The 16,710-nt window shown below is 45.4% G+C and overlaps 6 protein-coding genes across 6 annotated transcripts; 1 reads left to right on the forward strand and 5 right to left on the reverse strand. All coding sequences in view use genetic code 12, as the record gives it.

Moving 5' to 3' along the window:
* Positions 1 to 2,166: 2,166 nt before the first annotated feature.
* LODBEIA_P60010 (uncharacterized protein) lies at positions 2,167 to 3,060 on the forward strand (the record flags this gene model as incomplete). Its single annotated transcript, XM_066976397.1, has 1 exon — positions 2,167 to 3,060. One exon carries the CDS (start codon positions 2,167 to 2,169, stop codon positions 3,058 to 3,060), a length of 894 nt encoding a protein of 297 aa, XP_066832939.1.
* Positions 3,061 to 9,345: 6,285 nt separating this feature from the next.
* LODBEIA_P60020 (uncharacterized protein) lies at positions 9,346 to 9,834 on the reverse strand (the record flags this gene model as incomplete). Its single annotated transcript, XM_066976398.1, has 1 exon — positions 9,346 to 9,834. The coding sequence occupies one exon, from the start codon at positions 9,832 to 9,834 to the stop codon at positions 9,346 to 9,348; it is 489 nt and encodes a 162-aa protein (XP_066832940.1).
* Positions 9,835 to 10,697: 863 nt separating this feature from the next.
* Positions 10,698 to 11,270, reverse strand: LODBEIA_P60030 (uncharacterized protein; the record flags this gene model as incomplete). The annotated part of the gene is made up of 1 exon (XM_066976399.1): positions 10,698 to 11,270. One exon carries the CDS (start codon positions 11,268 to 11,270, stop codon positions 10,698 to 10,700), a length of 573 nt encoding a protein of 190 aa, XP_066832941.1.
* A 1,029-nt stretch (positions 11,271 to 12,299) lies between these two features.
* Positions 12,300 to 12,782, reverse strand: LODBEIA_P60040 (uncharacterized protein; the record flags this gene model as incomplete). Its single annotated transcript, XM_066976400.1, has 1 exon — positions 12,300 to 12,782. One exon carries the CDS (start codon positions 12,780 to 12,782, stop codon positions 12,300 to 12,302), a length of 483 nt encoding a protein of 160 aa, XP_066832942.1.
* Positions 12,783 to 13,808: 1,026 nt separating this feature from the next.
* LODBEIA_P60050 (uncharacterized protein) lies at positions 13,809 to 14,291 on the reverse strand (the record flags this gene model as incomplete). The annotated part of the gene is made up of 1 exon (XM_066976401.1): positions 13,809 to 14,291. The coding sequence occupies one exon, from the start codon at positions 14,289 to 14,291 to the stop codon at positions 13,809 to 13,811; it is 483 nt and encodes a 160-aa protein (XP_066832943.1).
* Positions 14,292 to 15,172: 881 nt separating this feature from the next.
* LODBEIA_P60060 (uncharacterized protein) lies at positions 15,173 to 16,036 on the reverse strand (the record flags this gene model as incomplete). Its single annotated transcript, XM_066976402.1, has 1 exon — positions 15,173 to 16,036. One exon carries the CDS (start codon positions 16,034 to 16,036, stop codon positions 15,173 to 15,175), a length of 864 nt encoding a protein of 287 aa, XP_066832944.1.
* Between the last annotated feature and the right edge of the window lie 674 nt (positions 16,037 to 16,710).

Genomic DNA, 16,710 nt, shown 5'->3' on the forward strand with positions numbered 1-16,710 from the left:
GCCACCTAGGGCGACGTTATGACTCAAAATCGAAAGGGGGAAGAGAGAGAAGGAAAGAGCTGCGGTGGTCGGTGGAGGTGGGTGACATTCTGTCATTTCAGATATATTATATCCAGCGCCAAACGAAGAAAAGAACCAACCCATATGGAGTGAAAAAAAATAACCAGAATATCTCAAGCTCCCTCTGTCTTGGTGGCTGTTTTATTTTCTCTCAAATAGGCGGCGATATAATATTCGTCACTGTCGTATGATCGGGAATTTGCGTCCTTGGCCAAGTTTGGAACAGAGAGAGAGAAAGAAAATTACGAGAAGATTTGGCGAGGAGTACACTACCGTGGCGAACCACCACCACCTTCACCACGATACCTTACCATCGCCAACTTGCTAGCAGATAAGAGATTTGACATGACATGACAAGAAATCGTAGGTGCCATTTTTATTCTTGCGTTTTTTTTATCCCTTCTCCTATTTTGTTCTGGTTGTTATATTCGTCTTGCTCGAGGAAAGTAGAGGGGGGGGGAAAGGACGGGCAAAGAATGAAGAAAGGGGACGCCTTGGGGGTTTTTTTTCGTAAAGTGCCCCCCTTGGCTCGAAACATGACATGAAGGTAGTCTGGTTCTTTGCTCGGATTCTGCGTTGGCGACGACCTCCCCTCCGTCGAGCTTATCTTCCCCGTTCGTTGCAAAAGCCGGACGATTTGTGTGTTGGCGTTGGTTGCAATGGCAATTGACACGTCTATTCCATGTGTCTCTCTTTCTCCTGGATTCTGGTGGTGGATGATACACGTCTGTTCCATACCTGTTACATATCTATCACATAAGTGTAGCAATGTCAAAGCAACGACAAAAAGTGGGGAAAGCCGCCTCTGGTATCGGTTGGACTGTTCGTGTTGGTTGGAGCTTGGAATGCAACCTCGGGGGCCGGTGGAAGTGGCGACGGCAGGGTTGTAAGTTTGCCGTGGTTCTACAGCCTGCGGATATGCACCTCGAGTCTCGAGAGATCTTCTCGGAATGGGTTTGCGTTTGGTTGTCGAGTGCCCAGTGGCAACTCTCGAGATAACCACTGCGCCTGGTGGGAGAGAGCAAAAACGCCGCCTGGCTCCTCCCTGAAGTCCGGCTTGGAATGCCGCTGGTTCAGTTGATGCGAGCACGCACAACAAACAAACAAACAAACAAACATCGAGTGGTAAGCACGATGAAGTCATTTTGGCAACACGAAGTCCAGACAAGAGAAAAGAGGGGGGGGGGGTTTCGAACAAGAGCAACTATGACCACGACGGACTTGCAGGACATGCAATCTGGTGAAACAAATCAAAACCAAAAAGGAGGAAGAAGAGACTAGAGTAAAACAAGTAGCCTGCCGGAATTCAGCATCTCTTTGTCTTTTGTTTCTATGGTGGTTGTGGAATACTCGGTGTGCTGTGTGGTGTGTTGAGCGTGTGGGTGATGGTTTGAAACTTGTTGCAACAAAATAAAAAAAAAAAGAGCGTCTTTTAGAGCGAGAAATATAGAGGTGTGTAGTGCTATTTGCAATTACATAACCCCCACGCTGCGTATTACGTAAGCCGCGCCGCTATAGCCGCCAAGACGGTTGGCCGGCCAATCAGAGCGCAGGAAGAATATTTCTCATTTAGGCTTTAGAATGACTTGCGTTGACATTTAGCGTCACTCTGTTTTGTTGAGTGTCTCTAATTGTTCTCTGTCGTTTATTTTTCTTGACACTGCACCTTTTGCTCCAACGGAACATAAGGAGTCAAAAGAGGGGGGGGCGCTTATAGTAGGAGTTGGAGAAGCAGGGGGGGTGCATTTTTGAATTTGAGTGACTTGCTGTTTCCCTCCAACTTTTTTTTTTTTTTTTTTTTTTTCCGGAAATTAAAAATAGGCCAGATTCAAGAGAATTGCGTGGGACACAAGAGTATATAAGGAGGTAATCCGCCAGATCCCTTTCTGCCTCCTATGGGTCTTGATTTTTTGATATTTGAATATATATATATAGGAGCCGTCAGAAGTTATTGCTTTAACCGGGACAGTTTTTGAGCCAACCACTTTGTTCTGTATTTCTGTTGCAGCAAGACGCCCTTGGATAGAGTTGCCTTGCTGAAGCTATCACGTGACACGCAGACACACACACACACACACGGTTTATTACTACTACTATTGGAGAAGGATGTTGCAGTCGCCTTTTTCTTTCCCTTCGAGGCCAGCAGCTTTGAACAGGAGGAAGAGAAGCCATTCGTCACGCTGTAGCTCAACCACGGCTGCGGTCTGCACCAACGCCACCAACAGCCCCTCGACTTTGAAAACGCCGCAAACTCCCATCCAGCAGCTTGTCAGCAGCGACCCCATAAGCTGCCATTCGCTTTCGCCCACGATCCGCCTGAGCCCCCCTTCCGGCACAGCTTTCCCGTCGTCGTCGCCGGCCTCGTCGAGAATAGACAAGTCCAAGAGACGCTGCACTCGCGGAGCCGCCACCGCCGGCAACAGCAGCAATGCCACTGCCCCGGGCACCAATAACATTGCCAACAGCAATACCCCCGCCAGCGGCACTGCCACGCGAATCACCACCCCCGTTGTCGCAAACGACACCCTCTTGTCGTCTCCACCGCCACGAGCGCCAAGAAGATCATACCACACGCCACCGCGCACAGTCTCGCGGCGGGCCTCCTTGAATGCCGACATGATGGCTGAAACCATGGCGTCGGTCGAGTCAAGGCTAACCTTGCTCCAAGTCAGAATCGACGGGTTGCAGCTGGAGTCGAGCCAGACTAAACAAGACATGAGCCGGTTGTTGCAGTTGACCATGGCCGACTTGCGTCTTGTGCGCATGATGCAGGATGACATCAGTAACGACCCCCAGGTGCAGCTGCGCTTGTTGCCGAGGAAAAACTCGCGAGACTTGTTTCTGCTGGTTTGCTCGGACTTTGAAGATGATGATGATGACGACGACGACGACGAGGCTGCTGATGTGGATGATGAAGAGGAGGACGAGGAGGAGAGCCGGAGGCAGGTTTACGCGCAGACGGGGTATACGTTTGAGACTCCCAAGGACAAGATCTACTAGCTAGACTACAACATGTCCGATGTCTCCACAAGATGGGTTTATGTGACTATTTCTTTGTTTCAATTCGCTATTCATGGACTTAATTTTCAAATCTTTTCAAGGATTGCCTTTTTTTTCGAACGATTTTTTAAAAAACTGCTGCTGGTTTCTTTTAACTTGGGCGTTGGGATATGACAGAGAGAGCCGGGTTCTTCCTGTCTCTCAACTCCCCGTGCAGAAATACTTTTCGAGACAGATTTTTTTTGAGTATTTTTTTTTTTTTTGAAAAAGCTTGTATAACTTTTTTATTTTAGAAGTAGAATAGTAATAGAGGAAAATGAAAAGTCTTTTTTTTTTAAAAAAAAACCATACTTCATCGGAAAGGGGGGGGGGCACCCTGTCATCAGAATTTGATGTGCGTTTCGGATACATATTTGCTAAAGCTCCCGTGGGTTCATTTTGGATCTTGTCAGGTTTTCAAGGGAGGGTGGATTGAGGGTTTAACAGCGATCGGCCCAGTTTTCTCAGATTTTGTGCGAGATTGCGAATGCCCTGGGGGGGGGGAAACAACAGTTCTGTTTCAAGCGGCTGTCACGGCGGAGAGACCCACCCTCTCTCTCAACTCGAGACTCTACAACGGCACATGGGACCTTTGAACATACCGTTTACTAGTGTTTTCTTTTACTTGGGATCTGAGATTAATCTCTCATTGTGTTGAACTCAAAAAAATTGAGTTTAGTGAGATGCTCATGCCGATCACCACCACCACCCCCCAAGCTAGGTTTTTTTTTTTTTGACATATGGGCCCAAAAAAAGATGTGCCGATCTAGCCGAGCTGATGGAACATGATGCTAAAACAAGGCAAGAGCGGGACAAGCTTGAAAAACGACACGGGCCCGTCTTGACCCAAAACTCGTGGAAGCGAGATAGAGACTTAGACAGGACGCGAGGGTTCCGGGTGGTTATCCTGAAAACCAAGTTAGCTGTGTCAAAAAAAAACCTCAACTGGAATGAATTCTGATTTTCGAGGAAAGTAGAGTGATATCATTGAATACCTGACTATTTCCCTCGATTGCAAAAGAGCAAGCATTGCAGCGAACCTCAAGGGCTCTCTCCCTACTAGACACACAGACATCTTTTTTTAAAAAATACAAGTAGATTGTGGTCTTTTTTTTTTTTCTTACAATTCCCAGCTTATCGAGAACAATGCCTCCCTTTGTCTCGACCATCGGAATTCATTTTTTATGTTTTCTTACATATTTCTCTCTGGTTGGCTGTACTGCGTTTAAAGCAAGTGGGTTGGAACTTTTCAAGCCTTCTTTGTTTTTTTGATTTTTGGGGGGGGGGGGGGCGGTTATAAATCTGTCTGGTTATTGGGAGTTTTAGAGTGGGAAAAAATAAAAGAGATTATACGTTGAGAGAGAGATTGAGGTGTGCCACATGGGGCTGGAAATCTCGTTTCTATTTTATCAACACTCGTTATTGGCTGGAATTTCGTGCCATATCGGGCTATTTCGATCTGGACAATCGTGGGTTTTAATTTCACCTTCTTCATGTCAGATCCAGCCTTTGTGTGGGAAGCGGGAATTTTGGGCATTTGGGTGATGTTTGCGGTGGAGTTGTGTCTTGTTGTTGCACTATGGAAGACTATTCTTTTTGGATCTTGTGAAATGTGTACCTTGGCCTGCCTCCGCCCGCTTATTTCCCACTCGCTTATCCAATATTTGGAATTAAATCTTCGCAATTGAAACGAGTTCGTGTATGGCGAGATTTCAATCTTGTTTTGCTCGAGCATCGCGTCTCGCCTTAGCTGCTCGCTCGAGCGGATTCAAAATGGACGAAGGGGTTGAAGCGACGGGGCGGCTAGGGGATTAGGTGCTTGAGGTGCTGGAGCCTAATGGGGGTTGGAGATTAAAAACTAATCCTCAAACATAAGAAGTTGAGCTTTTGACAAAGATAGAATATCTAATCCGGATCCCTCTCACAACTACCCCCCCCCCCCCCCCCCCCTCGAGGAAAGAGAGGCAATTTCATGCGTCTTCGACTATGAATCCGCCTCTTTTCTTATTGTTTCTCGAGAACAATGTCCCGCACTATATTCCCATCCCTGGCTTCAATCTTGTGGATTGAGCCGGAATCCCATTGGCGGCATCGCTGTTTGCCCTCGGTTAGATTACATCTCTTTTTTTTGTAACTTTATTTTTTGAAAGAAAAATAGGGATCGTCGATGATTCCCTTCAACTATTTTTTTTTAAATATGAGAGTTTTTTGAGAGATTGTGGTTTGTGTGTGCTTAGTGGTTGCAGCATGATTTTCCTTTGCTTTGTGAGATTGCGACCTTAAGGGGGGAGGGGGTGTGGGCATGGTTTTTTGGTTTGGATTGAAAATAGCTGTTTCATCAATCGCAACCAAGGCTTTTTTTTTGGAAGATAGGTAAGGTTACTTGGATTATCGGTTGGGATGGTTGGGTGGTTCATGTGGAAAAACTCTCAACTAGATTAGAAAATGGATATTTTATCCCCTATTCTATTCCGACAGATTGCGACTGTTTAATTCAGCTAAAGAAAGGTTTTCGGGTGAAGCTGGCATCAACAGTGGGAATCTAATCTGACATCCAGATGTAGAGGTGGAATCGGAAGAAGTGTGTTGGGCTGTCTTTCGTACGGAACACACGGCATCAAATCATATTCTTTGAGAGAATGTAAAAGTACACATAGTGAAGCTCGGCACGGGACATTGTTGACACACGTCTCTTGCGAAATTTTTGGAACTAGGAGTATGGGAGGCGGGGGAGGTTATCCCAGCTTTAGCTGTCATGTACCCTACATGTGTACTGCAATCGTAGCCCTGGCATTGAGGATTTCAGCTTGCACATTTGAATTTAAGCGGTTACGGGACTCGGGGGTTAGGGAGTTGAAGTTGTGAAAAGTTATGAAGGTTCACATACCGCACACACAAGTCGATGCAGCCGCACCCTGAACTCCCACTACTTTTTATATTCCCAACTCCATCACTTTTCCCTCATAGAGTCGAGCATTCAGTTCTCTTGGCTCTTGGGGACTTACTTCCCTTATGTAGCTTCGTGCTGGAATGAGATGGTTGTGGCGTGGTGTGTTCTCGCCAAATAGCAAACAACTGCAAAAAAAAAAAAAAAAAACCGGTTGGGGGTTAGTCAGAGTGGTTACGGAATACAAAACCAAAAGAATCGCAGCACAAGAACGTCAGTTGCAACAATCAAAAACCAAAAAAAAGAATAGAATAACATTTGCACCATAAATTTATCACATGGCGATGAAAAATAAAAAAAAACAATGAACATATCTCTGAAATCGATTGAAGTGCTCGATGTCCACATGATGCGTGAGCTAGTGATAAAGTTGTGCGCGGAGTGTGAAATATGAAATGAGAAAAAGGGAAATGTGAAATGGAACAGGTCCGACTTGGAATCGAGCTTTTTCGTAGCTTTATTGGCGGTGGGAAGGGAGGGGGGGTTGTGGTGGTTTTGCCGTGCACTGAGGGAGTGTTCTATAGTCAAGATCACTGCACTCAAAACTAGGGCAACCTAGACGAAGTCTGTCATTATTAAAGATGGAAGTTGGGGGGGGGGGGGGGTCAAGGTGCAGATTTTCCTGAGATTTTGCAAAAGCAGGGCTCTCAAGAAGCAGATGAAGACTGTGGAAAAGTTGCCCCGTTTCCAATCACTACTGCAATCCGTCTCCGCAAGGTGTGGAACTGAGCAAAGATGTGTGGTTTAGAAGTTGGGTTTATCCTCTACGTGCTCTAGTCTCGGGAATAGCGTCGAAACGGCAGATGAAATGCCCTCAAGAGAGGAAGGATCTTGACGGTTGCAAGACCTGTACATGACCATCTTTGAGTTCCCCACATCTTTGCTGTGTTAGCAGAAAACATTCAACGACATGGTCAAGCACTGGATACCTCTCGGCACGAGAGACTGCAGTATTCTCGGTTCTCTTTATCTGGTGAGCCTTCGTTGCATGCAATGTAATTCACCACTGCATGCAATATAAGCTAGTTCTTTTATATTCCACACGGGGCACCAAGAAATAATGAATAGTTTACAAAGTAAAGATTATAAAGTAATAATGAATAGTTTAGAAAGTAAAGAATATAAAGTAATAAAGAAAGTAGGGGAACATGTGCATGTCCATGCTCACCACCAAAAACCTTTGGAAAACTGCAAAGTGAACATGTCGAACTTGAAACTGAATCTGGGTTCGAGTTTCACGCTACGGATTAAACCTTATCCGCTCCATCCCCCCCCCTTTAATTTCGCCACAAACCCCATTTGTTTACCTTTTTGCGTTCGGTTCGTGGAACTTGTGGAGCATGAACCCGGGATCTTGTGTCAAGTTCCTCACCATGAGAGAGCGCAAAGCCAAACTTGTAAAACTTTCGTGGCCGGATTTCAGCGCCTGTGTCCACTTGAGCGGACTCCATCTTTTTTCAATTTTTTTTTTTAATTTTTATTTTTATGTCGACGGAGGTTGATGTTGCTTTGTGGTAGGCCGTGGTGAGTACGTACGTGCAGAGATCGTCGATCCTCGTCGAGGTGGATTAGATTTTTCCGGGGTTGGGGCAGGTGCGAGCCTGTTTTACTGGATTGATGATGGAATCAGGTTGCGCTTATTGATTTATTCCGTTTTCTTATCGTCTCCAGCGCGATCAAAGTGGCGAGGAGGCGAGGGGGGGGGGGGGGGGGGGCTTATTTTGCCCGGGGCAGGTTCCCACCGAGAAAAGAGAAATACGAACTTGATGAACTGCGTGTTTCGCGGGGAGTTACGAGCTGTGATCATCTTATCTCCTTGGAAAATGATGATAACAAAGAATCGGGACCCCGTTCCAAAAATTTGAAGAAGATAAAAAGGGGTTTGTAATCTTTTCGAATTTCAACAATACGGGAAAATGCGCGTATTTCGAAAACGGAGTAATTATCAAATGCATCGAGGTGGAAGAAATTTTGTTTCTTCCTTTGATCGAGATGAATCGTCAACGTGTTGACCATCCACGGGGCCAGCTCATTTTTTGATGCGTCGGTTACACCATAGCATTGGTAGCTTGAAAAGTATTGAACTCCGCAAACGATTTGCACTGCCATGGTGGGTGGTGCAACTCCACAATCCCCGAAATCCCAGCACGACGAGAGCCGGTGGGATCGGAGATACAAGTCGAGCGGAGTTTCAAAGTCCGCAAACTTGAAACTCTTTCATCTTGCGAACGTGAATATAAGGCGGGAGGCCCTATTCGTTTTGGATCTAGACTCGAGACGAGAGAGGTACATGAAACAGTGTCGTTATTCCCAAGGCCAAGTCCGATTTGCCTTTTTTGTTCTTGCAAACAGCAGCATTTTCAACATTTCCCGTTAGAATGTTGGCTTGTCAAATGTGACGTAGACCAGTGTCGTCAATACGCGTGGTTGTGTTTCATGGGCGTTCCTCATGCAATGTAAATGGTGTCCACGACCACAGCACCTTGAACCTCCTCCTCCTTCTTCACCCAAGAAAAACAGAGTGGAGTTCGTTTTATCTGATTGTAGTAGTTAGTATGTTGACGGTGTTTGAAAGTCACTGGTGGTCGTCCTCGCCTCGATGAAAAACGTCACGTGACGTGAATGTTTCTTCAAGATGTTGCACATTTGTAGCTGACAGCAGACTCCTGGTTTTCAATACGTGGGTAGCCTCGAGAGGTGTACACGTGTTCCCGACCCCCTTCATTTTCCTCTCCTGCCGACAATTAGCGAAACGGCAAGAGCAGTGTCAGTCTAGCCTACCGAGACTTCAACTAATGGACCTGCAGTTGGCGGGAGTCGCGAGAGTTGGTGAGAGTTAAGGGGGCATTCTGTTTTGTAGGGAGAGGGGGGGAGCGACTCGATGAATCGTAGAGGATATTCTGTTAATTGACTCAAATCCCCACACCTCGTGAGTTTTTTCAGTGGGTTTTCTTTGGCTCAACTCCACATTCCGTCGGATCAGAGTATATTTAGGTTGTCGTTACTGCTCTGGAGTAAGTGCAAGGTTTTCTAGTGTGTGGACTGATCTCCTTATGTCATGAACGCGATTTTGAGTTTTTTTGCGGAATAGTCAGAACCACCCCCTTCCCATCTTTGCACACACCAATGATTCGCTTTGGTGTGTTCAATTGCAAGAGTTTTCCAACTACGGAATCAATTATAGCCACAGCCAATTGCACTCCAAAAGAATGGGAAAAATCAATCATATACATATATATATTTTTTGACTATTTTGCGGCATATCTAGATTACCTTTCAGTAAAAGCAATCCTTCAGATTTACAACACACCAGAGTCGTCGATGGTGATCTTTTTGGAGGTGGCACCCGAGTTAGAACCAAAGGATTCAATCTTCTTAACAACGTCAAGACCATCAACAACTTCACCAAAGACAACGTGCTTACCGTCCAACCATGGGCAGGGAACAGTGGTGATGAAGAATTGGGATCCGTTGGTGTTTGGACCGGCATTGGCCATACTCAACAAACCGGGCTTGGTGTGCTTCTTGGCAAAGTTCTCATCGGCAAACTTGGTGCCGTAGATGGACTTACCACCGGTACCGTTGAAGTTGGTGAAGTCACCACCTTGCAACATGAATTGAGGAATGACTCTGTGGAAGATGGAGCCTTTGTAACCAAAACCTTTCTCACCAGTAGACAAGGCCTTGAAGTTTTCAGCAGTCTTGGGGACAACATCGTCGTAAAGTTGGAAAGTGATTCTGCCCAATGGGGATCCGTCAGCGGAAACGTCAAAGTAGGTTTGAGTCATTTTGGTTGCAGTATCGGAGAAATTCAAGTCAATTGAGTCGAGCTGAGTCTGTTGAGTGTGTCAATTGAGGTTACGCTTGCTGAAAATTTCGCAGGAAAATATTTCAGGGAGTTTTTATATGCCCACAAATCATCGGGGCAGAAGTTGGCGGTGGGTGTCAGAGTGTTGACAATTTTCTCTTTTTTCTTTTTTTCGGACACAGTGTCGGAACACGTTGCCTTGCGCGGGAGTGTTTAGTCAGACACAAACAGTGGACAGGGTGACAAGGCAAAAAGAGAGCCGGGGGGTTGCTGAGATGCTGGCTTCTTGAAAAGATTCAAAGCAAGATGTGGACTCTTGATAAACAGCCCCCCATCCAATTGGCGTCTCTTCTCCAGCGATGAAAAAAAGTTTGCAAAAGTATACCTTTAGATTCCACTAGGTGGGAGCTGCTCCTCTTGGTATTGTAATTGTTGCCCTATTGAGGTCGGGTTATTAGTGTCGGGTTATTAGTGTCGGGGATGATGTAATAGGTGAATCCCCAATGGAAGGTTAAAGAAGGAATTTTCAGCGGCTGTGCGCACGTGATACACGTAATAACCCTCGATTGCATACACACAGCGCACGTGATGCATGCCGACACTGTCTCAGGTGTGTGCGTGTATGACAGACACTTTCTCCCCCCCAGACATTACACCCCCTCTTAAATTCGTTCAAAGGGCTCCGCCGGGGATACGCGGAAAGCACACTTTTCAATCACCACACGTCATGGTGAATCAAAATCACCAAAAACCATGCAATTTCAGAAAAAAGGTAAAAAAAAAAAAAAGACAAAACGAATTTGGAAATTAGCATATGTTGTAATTAGGTTACTAGTGCTATTACTACAACCTGGCCAATACGGCATCGAGTCCCGACTTGTCGATTTTCCTTTCCGTCTCCACTCCAAAATACTTGATTCTGCGGTCTTTGCAATCAATCAACATGGCATACCTCTTATTTCTAAGAAACCCGCCCACTTCAACAGTGAGGCCGTGTTCTTTACTGAACCCCACGTCGTTGGCAAAGAATAAACGCGGCATGGCGAAAATGTCGGTGCCGCTCTCAACGTACTCTTTAACCAAGGTCTTTCCCCAGCCGCTCATGACAAAGGGGTCGTTGGTGCCGATGATGACAATGGCCCCCACGTGGAGGTGTTTCAATTTTTCGAGATTTAGCAAAAAGGGCGGAATGTGGTGTTCGCCACACATCGGGGTCCATGCCCCGGGCACCGAGACTATGAGCAAGTTTGTATCGTGTCGGTAGCTATGAGCGAGTTTCGAGATGAGCGAGTCGACTCGGAGCGTGAGTGGCTGTTCGCATTTCAAGGGGTTGATTGCTTCGGTGTCGCGGATGTCTATTGGGATGTAAAGGAACTTGACGTCCGTGGGGAATGGCAAGCTGTTCTCAAGGGGCATCTCCTACGGGAATTGCTTGTAATTGATTCTAGTGTCTCTTTTTCTTATATGGGGTTAATTGCTATTCAGGTTCGAATCCTGTGTAGCGCCAGCTGATTAATGTCTTGATAACCCTGCCAAAAAGGTCAATGCCAAAACGGTCAATGCCAAAACAAAAAAGGGGGGGAAAGGGTACAAGGGGGATTCAATAAAGCTTTATATTTGTTCAAAAAATGCGGGGATCACCTCTTCTGCAAAAAGCGTCAAAGCGCGAAATCAGATGATACCAATGCCAATGGCCCACACGCGCACACTGGTAAACTCTTCCGTGTCGCAGATACCCGGGCATGACACCACTATCACAACCACCAGGGGTATATCTACACTAGGCGGTGCTGCAGTTGATGTGATGCGCAGATGACCGAGGTTTTATCGTAAGATGAGCGTTTGCCAGCGGGAAACGGATGAGATATATTCATCAACGTGTGAATGCTTGAAGGCCATGACCAACAGTTTCAGCACCGCATGGCGAATACCAAGCTTAGGAGAGGGGCAGTGAGGCAGGCGGTATATGCAAATGATGACTCGCCATCTCGTGCAACTTGACCATCGTCTCACCCTAGCTACAAGTCAACTTAAAATAGTCCTCCCTTGCAATCCTCTCGTGTGCCGAGGCTCAACTAAATTCTGGTGTTGAACGGGTCGCTTTTTGAAAGAGAGAAATCTGATTCACAGGAGAAGTTGGGTTGCCTCCTACCTGCTCCGTAAAAGAGTAGAGTGATACCAAGTGACACATCAACGACACTTGTCACCCTTCAAGTTGTTGTAGTTAGAAAAAATACAAAATTATTACAGAGTTGAATTGCGCAACATATTTTTCGCAACCATGGAGTACACACAGGTGACGGCTGGTGAGTGTTCAACGCATGTGTGTATTATACGCAATGTGGGGAAACGAAAAGAAGAAATAAAGAATGCAGTGCATGTCCCTTCAACAAACGTATCTTTTTTTGTTGTTGTTGTTGTGTGCTTGTTTTTGCACAGATCGTCTTAGTACTTGGTGTGAGCAGGTGGTGGTCCGTCGGGTCTATCGTATTCGTAAGCAGGCGCTGTTGAAGAAGCACCTGGGCCCTCGGTTTGTGGGTAGTATCCTCCTGACTGCTGGGCAGTACCACCGCCATAGCCTCCTCCATAGTTGGCGTCACCACCGTACTCGTTTCCTTGCGGGTACCCGCCAGCTTGTGAAGTTTGAGGCTGTTGAGGTGGAACGTATTCCTGTTGTTGGTTGTTGTAGTACTGTTGGTTTTGGTTTTGGCTCTGGTTCTGGTCCGGGTAGTAGACGTTGCGTTTCTGGCGTCTGCTGTTACAACACCAGATGATAAACACAAATATGATGGGGATCAACACAAGGAACCAAAGAAGCCATCTGTAACGGTGCCAATTGCTATTGTTGTTGTAGTAGTAGGGGTTGTAGTAACGTTTAACAACCTCGATGAATTCTGAAGCCAGGGGACCTTGTTTCAACACAGCCATGTTCGCTCGCTTGACTGAATGAAAAAAATGGATGGAGAAAAATTTAGAACTTAGAACCCATCGTGGCGCTGTAGAGACAAGTGGCTCCTTCTCATGTATATATATGTAGTTTAAATTAATAAAGGAAGAGCTAGGATGCTGTGGATGCAAGAGAGCAATTTTAAAAAAAAATGCAACGAAGAATGACATCTACATCTCTTCCTCGATTGCTGTTGGCGAGATAAAACAATAAAGAAGGTATATCCCCATTTGGAGCAACAGACATTCCAATTATGAACATTCCAATTACTCTACGCGTTACGTTTTCTCTTGCTTTGTCAAGTTTATGGTGTGGCTAGAAACACGCGGCATAGCCCTTTCCCTTTCTCCCATGCTCTCCTTTTATTTTAAGAAGGTGTGCTATAGAAGAATTCGTAGCCCCGGGCTTTTAACAGCGGTGTGCATGAGCTGTGTGTTTGAGCTTGCTCTCGCGATGTAAACGTGTGTGCATCTATAGAAGGTATGATGTCACGAGCTTTAGCTAGCGAAAGATGGTGGTGTCACGTGCATAGCAAGCGAATATTCTCCTGCTAGTCGAGCCTCTAAATCCATCCAATATACTGGGTGGGTTGTATTTGGGATCTGGTGTAGATGCCTTAGAAAGTGTCCAAATTAGACGAAAATCGCTATATTCACCAGAGATTGGGCTTCACTTCTTTCGGGAATACCACTCGACGAAACTTGACTCCTGCTAATCTAAATTTGGCATTTAAGGGGTCCTCAACCCCCCCCCCCACCCTTCAACGGTCAGCCACGCTTAAAAAAAAAAGTCACCAAACGCGTGCCCACTGCTCGAGTCTCCCAAAGCGTTTCTTGAAAGGAGCCGGTGTGGTAACATTGGAGAGATGTTACAAAAAAAAGGACATCTATTAAAATCCTCAAGCATATAAAATCTATCAATCAAGAAAATAAGAAAGAAAAAAAAAAATAGTGGATTAGTGACGATATAAGCACACTTCCCGCGCATGCATCCCCCCTCAGTCGTAATTATCTTCTTGGAGATGAGCCACGGGAGAGCTGCTGGACATTGATACCCGAATCTTTACCCTGACCCTTCAACTGGCTCATCTCTGGTCGTTGAAGATTACCAGCTGCAGCCTCACCGATTTCCTCATTGGCCGATGGTGGCACGTCTCTAGCTTCACCGTAAAGCAGCCCGTTTGGTTGTTCTTGATAATGCGGTTGATGATAGTACTGCTGATACTGCTGTGGATTTTGATAATATGCCTGTTCTTGTTGTTGAGTCGCGGTGTAGTAAGTTTGATTGTTGTAATTGTCCAATTGAGCTTTGGTGTATGCTCGTTGTTTCTTCTTTTTGAACCACCATATGGCGAAAATTGTGAGCCCTAGTGGGATTAAGAGTAGCAAAAGGAGTAGCCACCTCAATCTGTACCATGGACTGGTGTAGGTGTAGTAGTAGTAATAGTATCTTTTTGCAGCATCGACAGTTGGACCAGCTGGTACAATCATGGTTCTGCAAGTAATTTAGCCTTTATGGAAATGTCGCTTTAAAATTTGATTCGGAGTAGGAGGATGATATCAACACTGATTCGTTGGTGCCTTTTATATCAAAGTTTGACACTCCTTGACGTGAAAGGGTCTCGTATCATTTTCAACATGTCTTGATAAATTTAAGGGGTTGGGCTTGTTCGTATATTAAATTAGGGGCAATTAATCGGCTTTGTGAAATGCTTCTAAGTTGATTTTTTCCACTTTCTCAAATTGGGGTAGAAAGGCGAAGAAAGCAGGACCCTGTCGCTCTATTGGCAAGCTTAAGGTCTATAAGTTTGAGAGCCCAGTCAAGTTTGAAGCTTTTCTGGCTCCATCCATAAGTAGTCAAAAGGGACACATTCAATGGAGAAAAATTCAGTCTTAACTAACAGGCGAATGGTGTCAAAAGATAGACGAGGTTTTTTACGAAAGTCTAATATATTTTTCTTTAAAAATTGACGTTCGTGAAAAAAGTTTTCTCGTAAACCCCCATTTGATTTGGAAAAGGGTAAATTAAAAGTTCGTAAACTTGGACTTTTTTTTGGTTTCTGCAGGTAATTGATAAAAGTTGAGTCTTACTCCCTTCACGTCTTCGAGTACCCAGCATCGTCTTCCACGCGTACTCTTGCAAACTATGGTAAGCCCTTGGCTCCATTTTGCAACAAACTCTTCTACAAAAGCACGACACACTGAGCTACAAAAACCAAAATTATCTCATTTGTACCAAATTCAAAACTTGAAAAAAGTATGAGCAGGCATATATATATACATATAAAAAGAATAGGCTACGGACAGAAAGACAGACCAGTTAAAAATTCCTCCTTAAATAAAGTCTCCCTTGCTCTTTTCACTCCATTACGCTAGACCTCGCGTTGCGAAAAGAAATTGGCACTCGATGCTTCATTTTCAACATGCGAGGCTCGTGGAGGTGCAAACGTAGGAGGTGGTGGCTCAAGCCACACGGGGCTCTTTTCGGAATAAGCAGGAGGGCTAGCTTCAGCTTCAGCTTGCGCGGCAACATCAACATCCACATCAACATCTACATCTACAATCTCATCCAGTTGGAGCTTCTTTCGTGGTGGCACATTTCCGTTATTTTGGAATCGGCAAATTTTCCGTACTGTAGGGGCAACACCGCTGCAAAACTGGCGAAGTAGCGCATAGAGACACACGAGCACGAGTATCGCAAGTGGGATCGAAGCAAACATGAAGATTCCGCGGAAATCATTACAGTTGCTGGGCTCGCTGTCGCTATCGCTTTCCAAGAGTTCATTGTGGAGTGAGTTGTTGTTGCTGTTGCTTGTGTGGCCGTGATTGAAGCTGTTGGAAGTGCGAAATCCAAATGGGTTTCTATCAACCACGTCTGCTTCACGAGTTTCGCCGTTGCGTGGATGGTTCCCTGATTGAAAGTGTTTGTCAAATATCGCCATCAAGTGTATGGGCTGGCCATACCAAGGAACTCGGTTTTGACCTGCACCGCCTGTGCCGCCAGCGATGAAATATTGAGTCCACATTTTCGGTTGTTTGGATTCATTAGTGTCTTCATTGGATTTCCTCTTTTTGTTCCTCCTCCTCATTCTGGGTTCTTCATTCCTTTCCAACTCCCTTTCCGTTGACTCGTCGCCACGTAATTCAAGCTTCACGAACGTTGGCTCTTCGGCTTTTTCCCCGGCCTCCTCCTCAAATTGTTCCCGGGCATATCCTTGAACATCAAACGGTGGCATCTTTATTGCTGAGCAAATATGTAGCACGGAAGAAACTCGGGGCAGTTGTGTAAAAATATATTTTTTTTTTCGTTTTTTGACATACGTGGTGATTAATGGTTGAGATGGAGGACCCTGCACATTCATGTCAGTTACACTTTCCTTCACATCTACATTTGAAGAAAGTGCTAGCTTTTGCGGCTTCTTTATTTCAGGGGGTGGCCGTTTTTGTGATGTGAGAACAACGTCCTATGTTTCCATGTTTCTATGCTCCCTTACTACATGCCGATGCGTTTTGCATCAATCACAAAGCATGACACCTACTAGGTCAGCTGATGATAAATCGTCAACTACGGAAGCAGGAATAACAAGGGCTGCGGCGGCGGGGGATGGCTTCGCTGACTCCTTAAATATTTTGACTGTTGGTGATTCGAAGCCCCATTTCTTGGCAACGTTTTGCAACCAAGACCATGTTGCGAAAAAATTAAATCAAAAAAAAAAAAAAAAAAAAGGAAGAAAACTGTCTTTAAGCTCTCAACTAACCAGAGGAAGTATTTAGAGTCATTTCAGTCGTCGGTTCCATTGATTACGATAACAAAGCAATCAGGTATTATCAATCTAATCTATACAACTCTAGGACTTGGCGGGGAGCCAATTGGTGGCAAGGTGCTCTTTTTCACATTAGCATCGCCCGT

Source organism: Lodderomyces beijingensis (genome assembly GCF_963989305.1).
Source record: "Lodderomyces beijingensis strain CBS 14171 genome assembly, chromosome: 8".
Classification (NCBI taxonomy): domain Eukaryota; kingdom Fungi; phylum Ascomycota; class Pichiomycetes; order Serinales; family Debaryomycetaceae; genus Lodderomyces; species Lodderomyces beijingensis.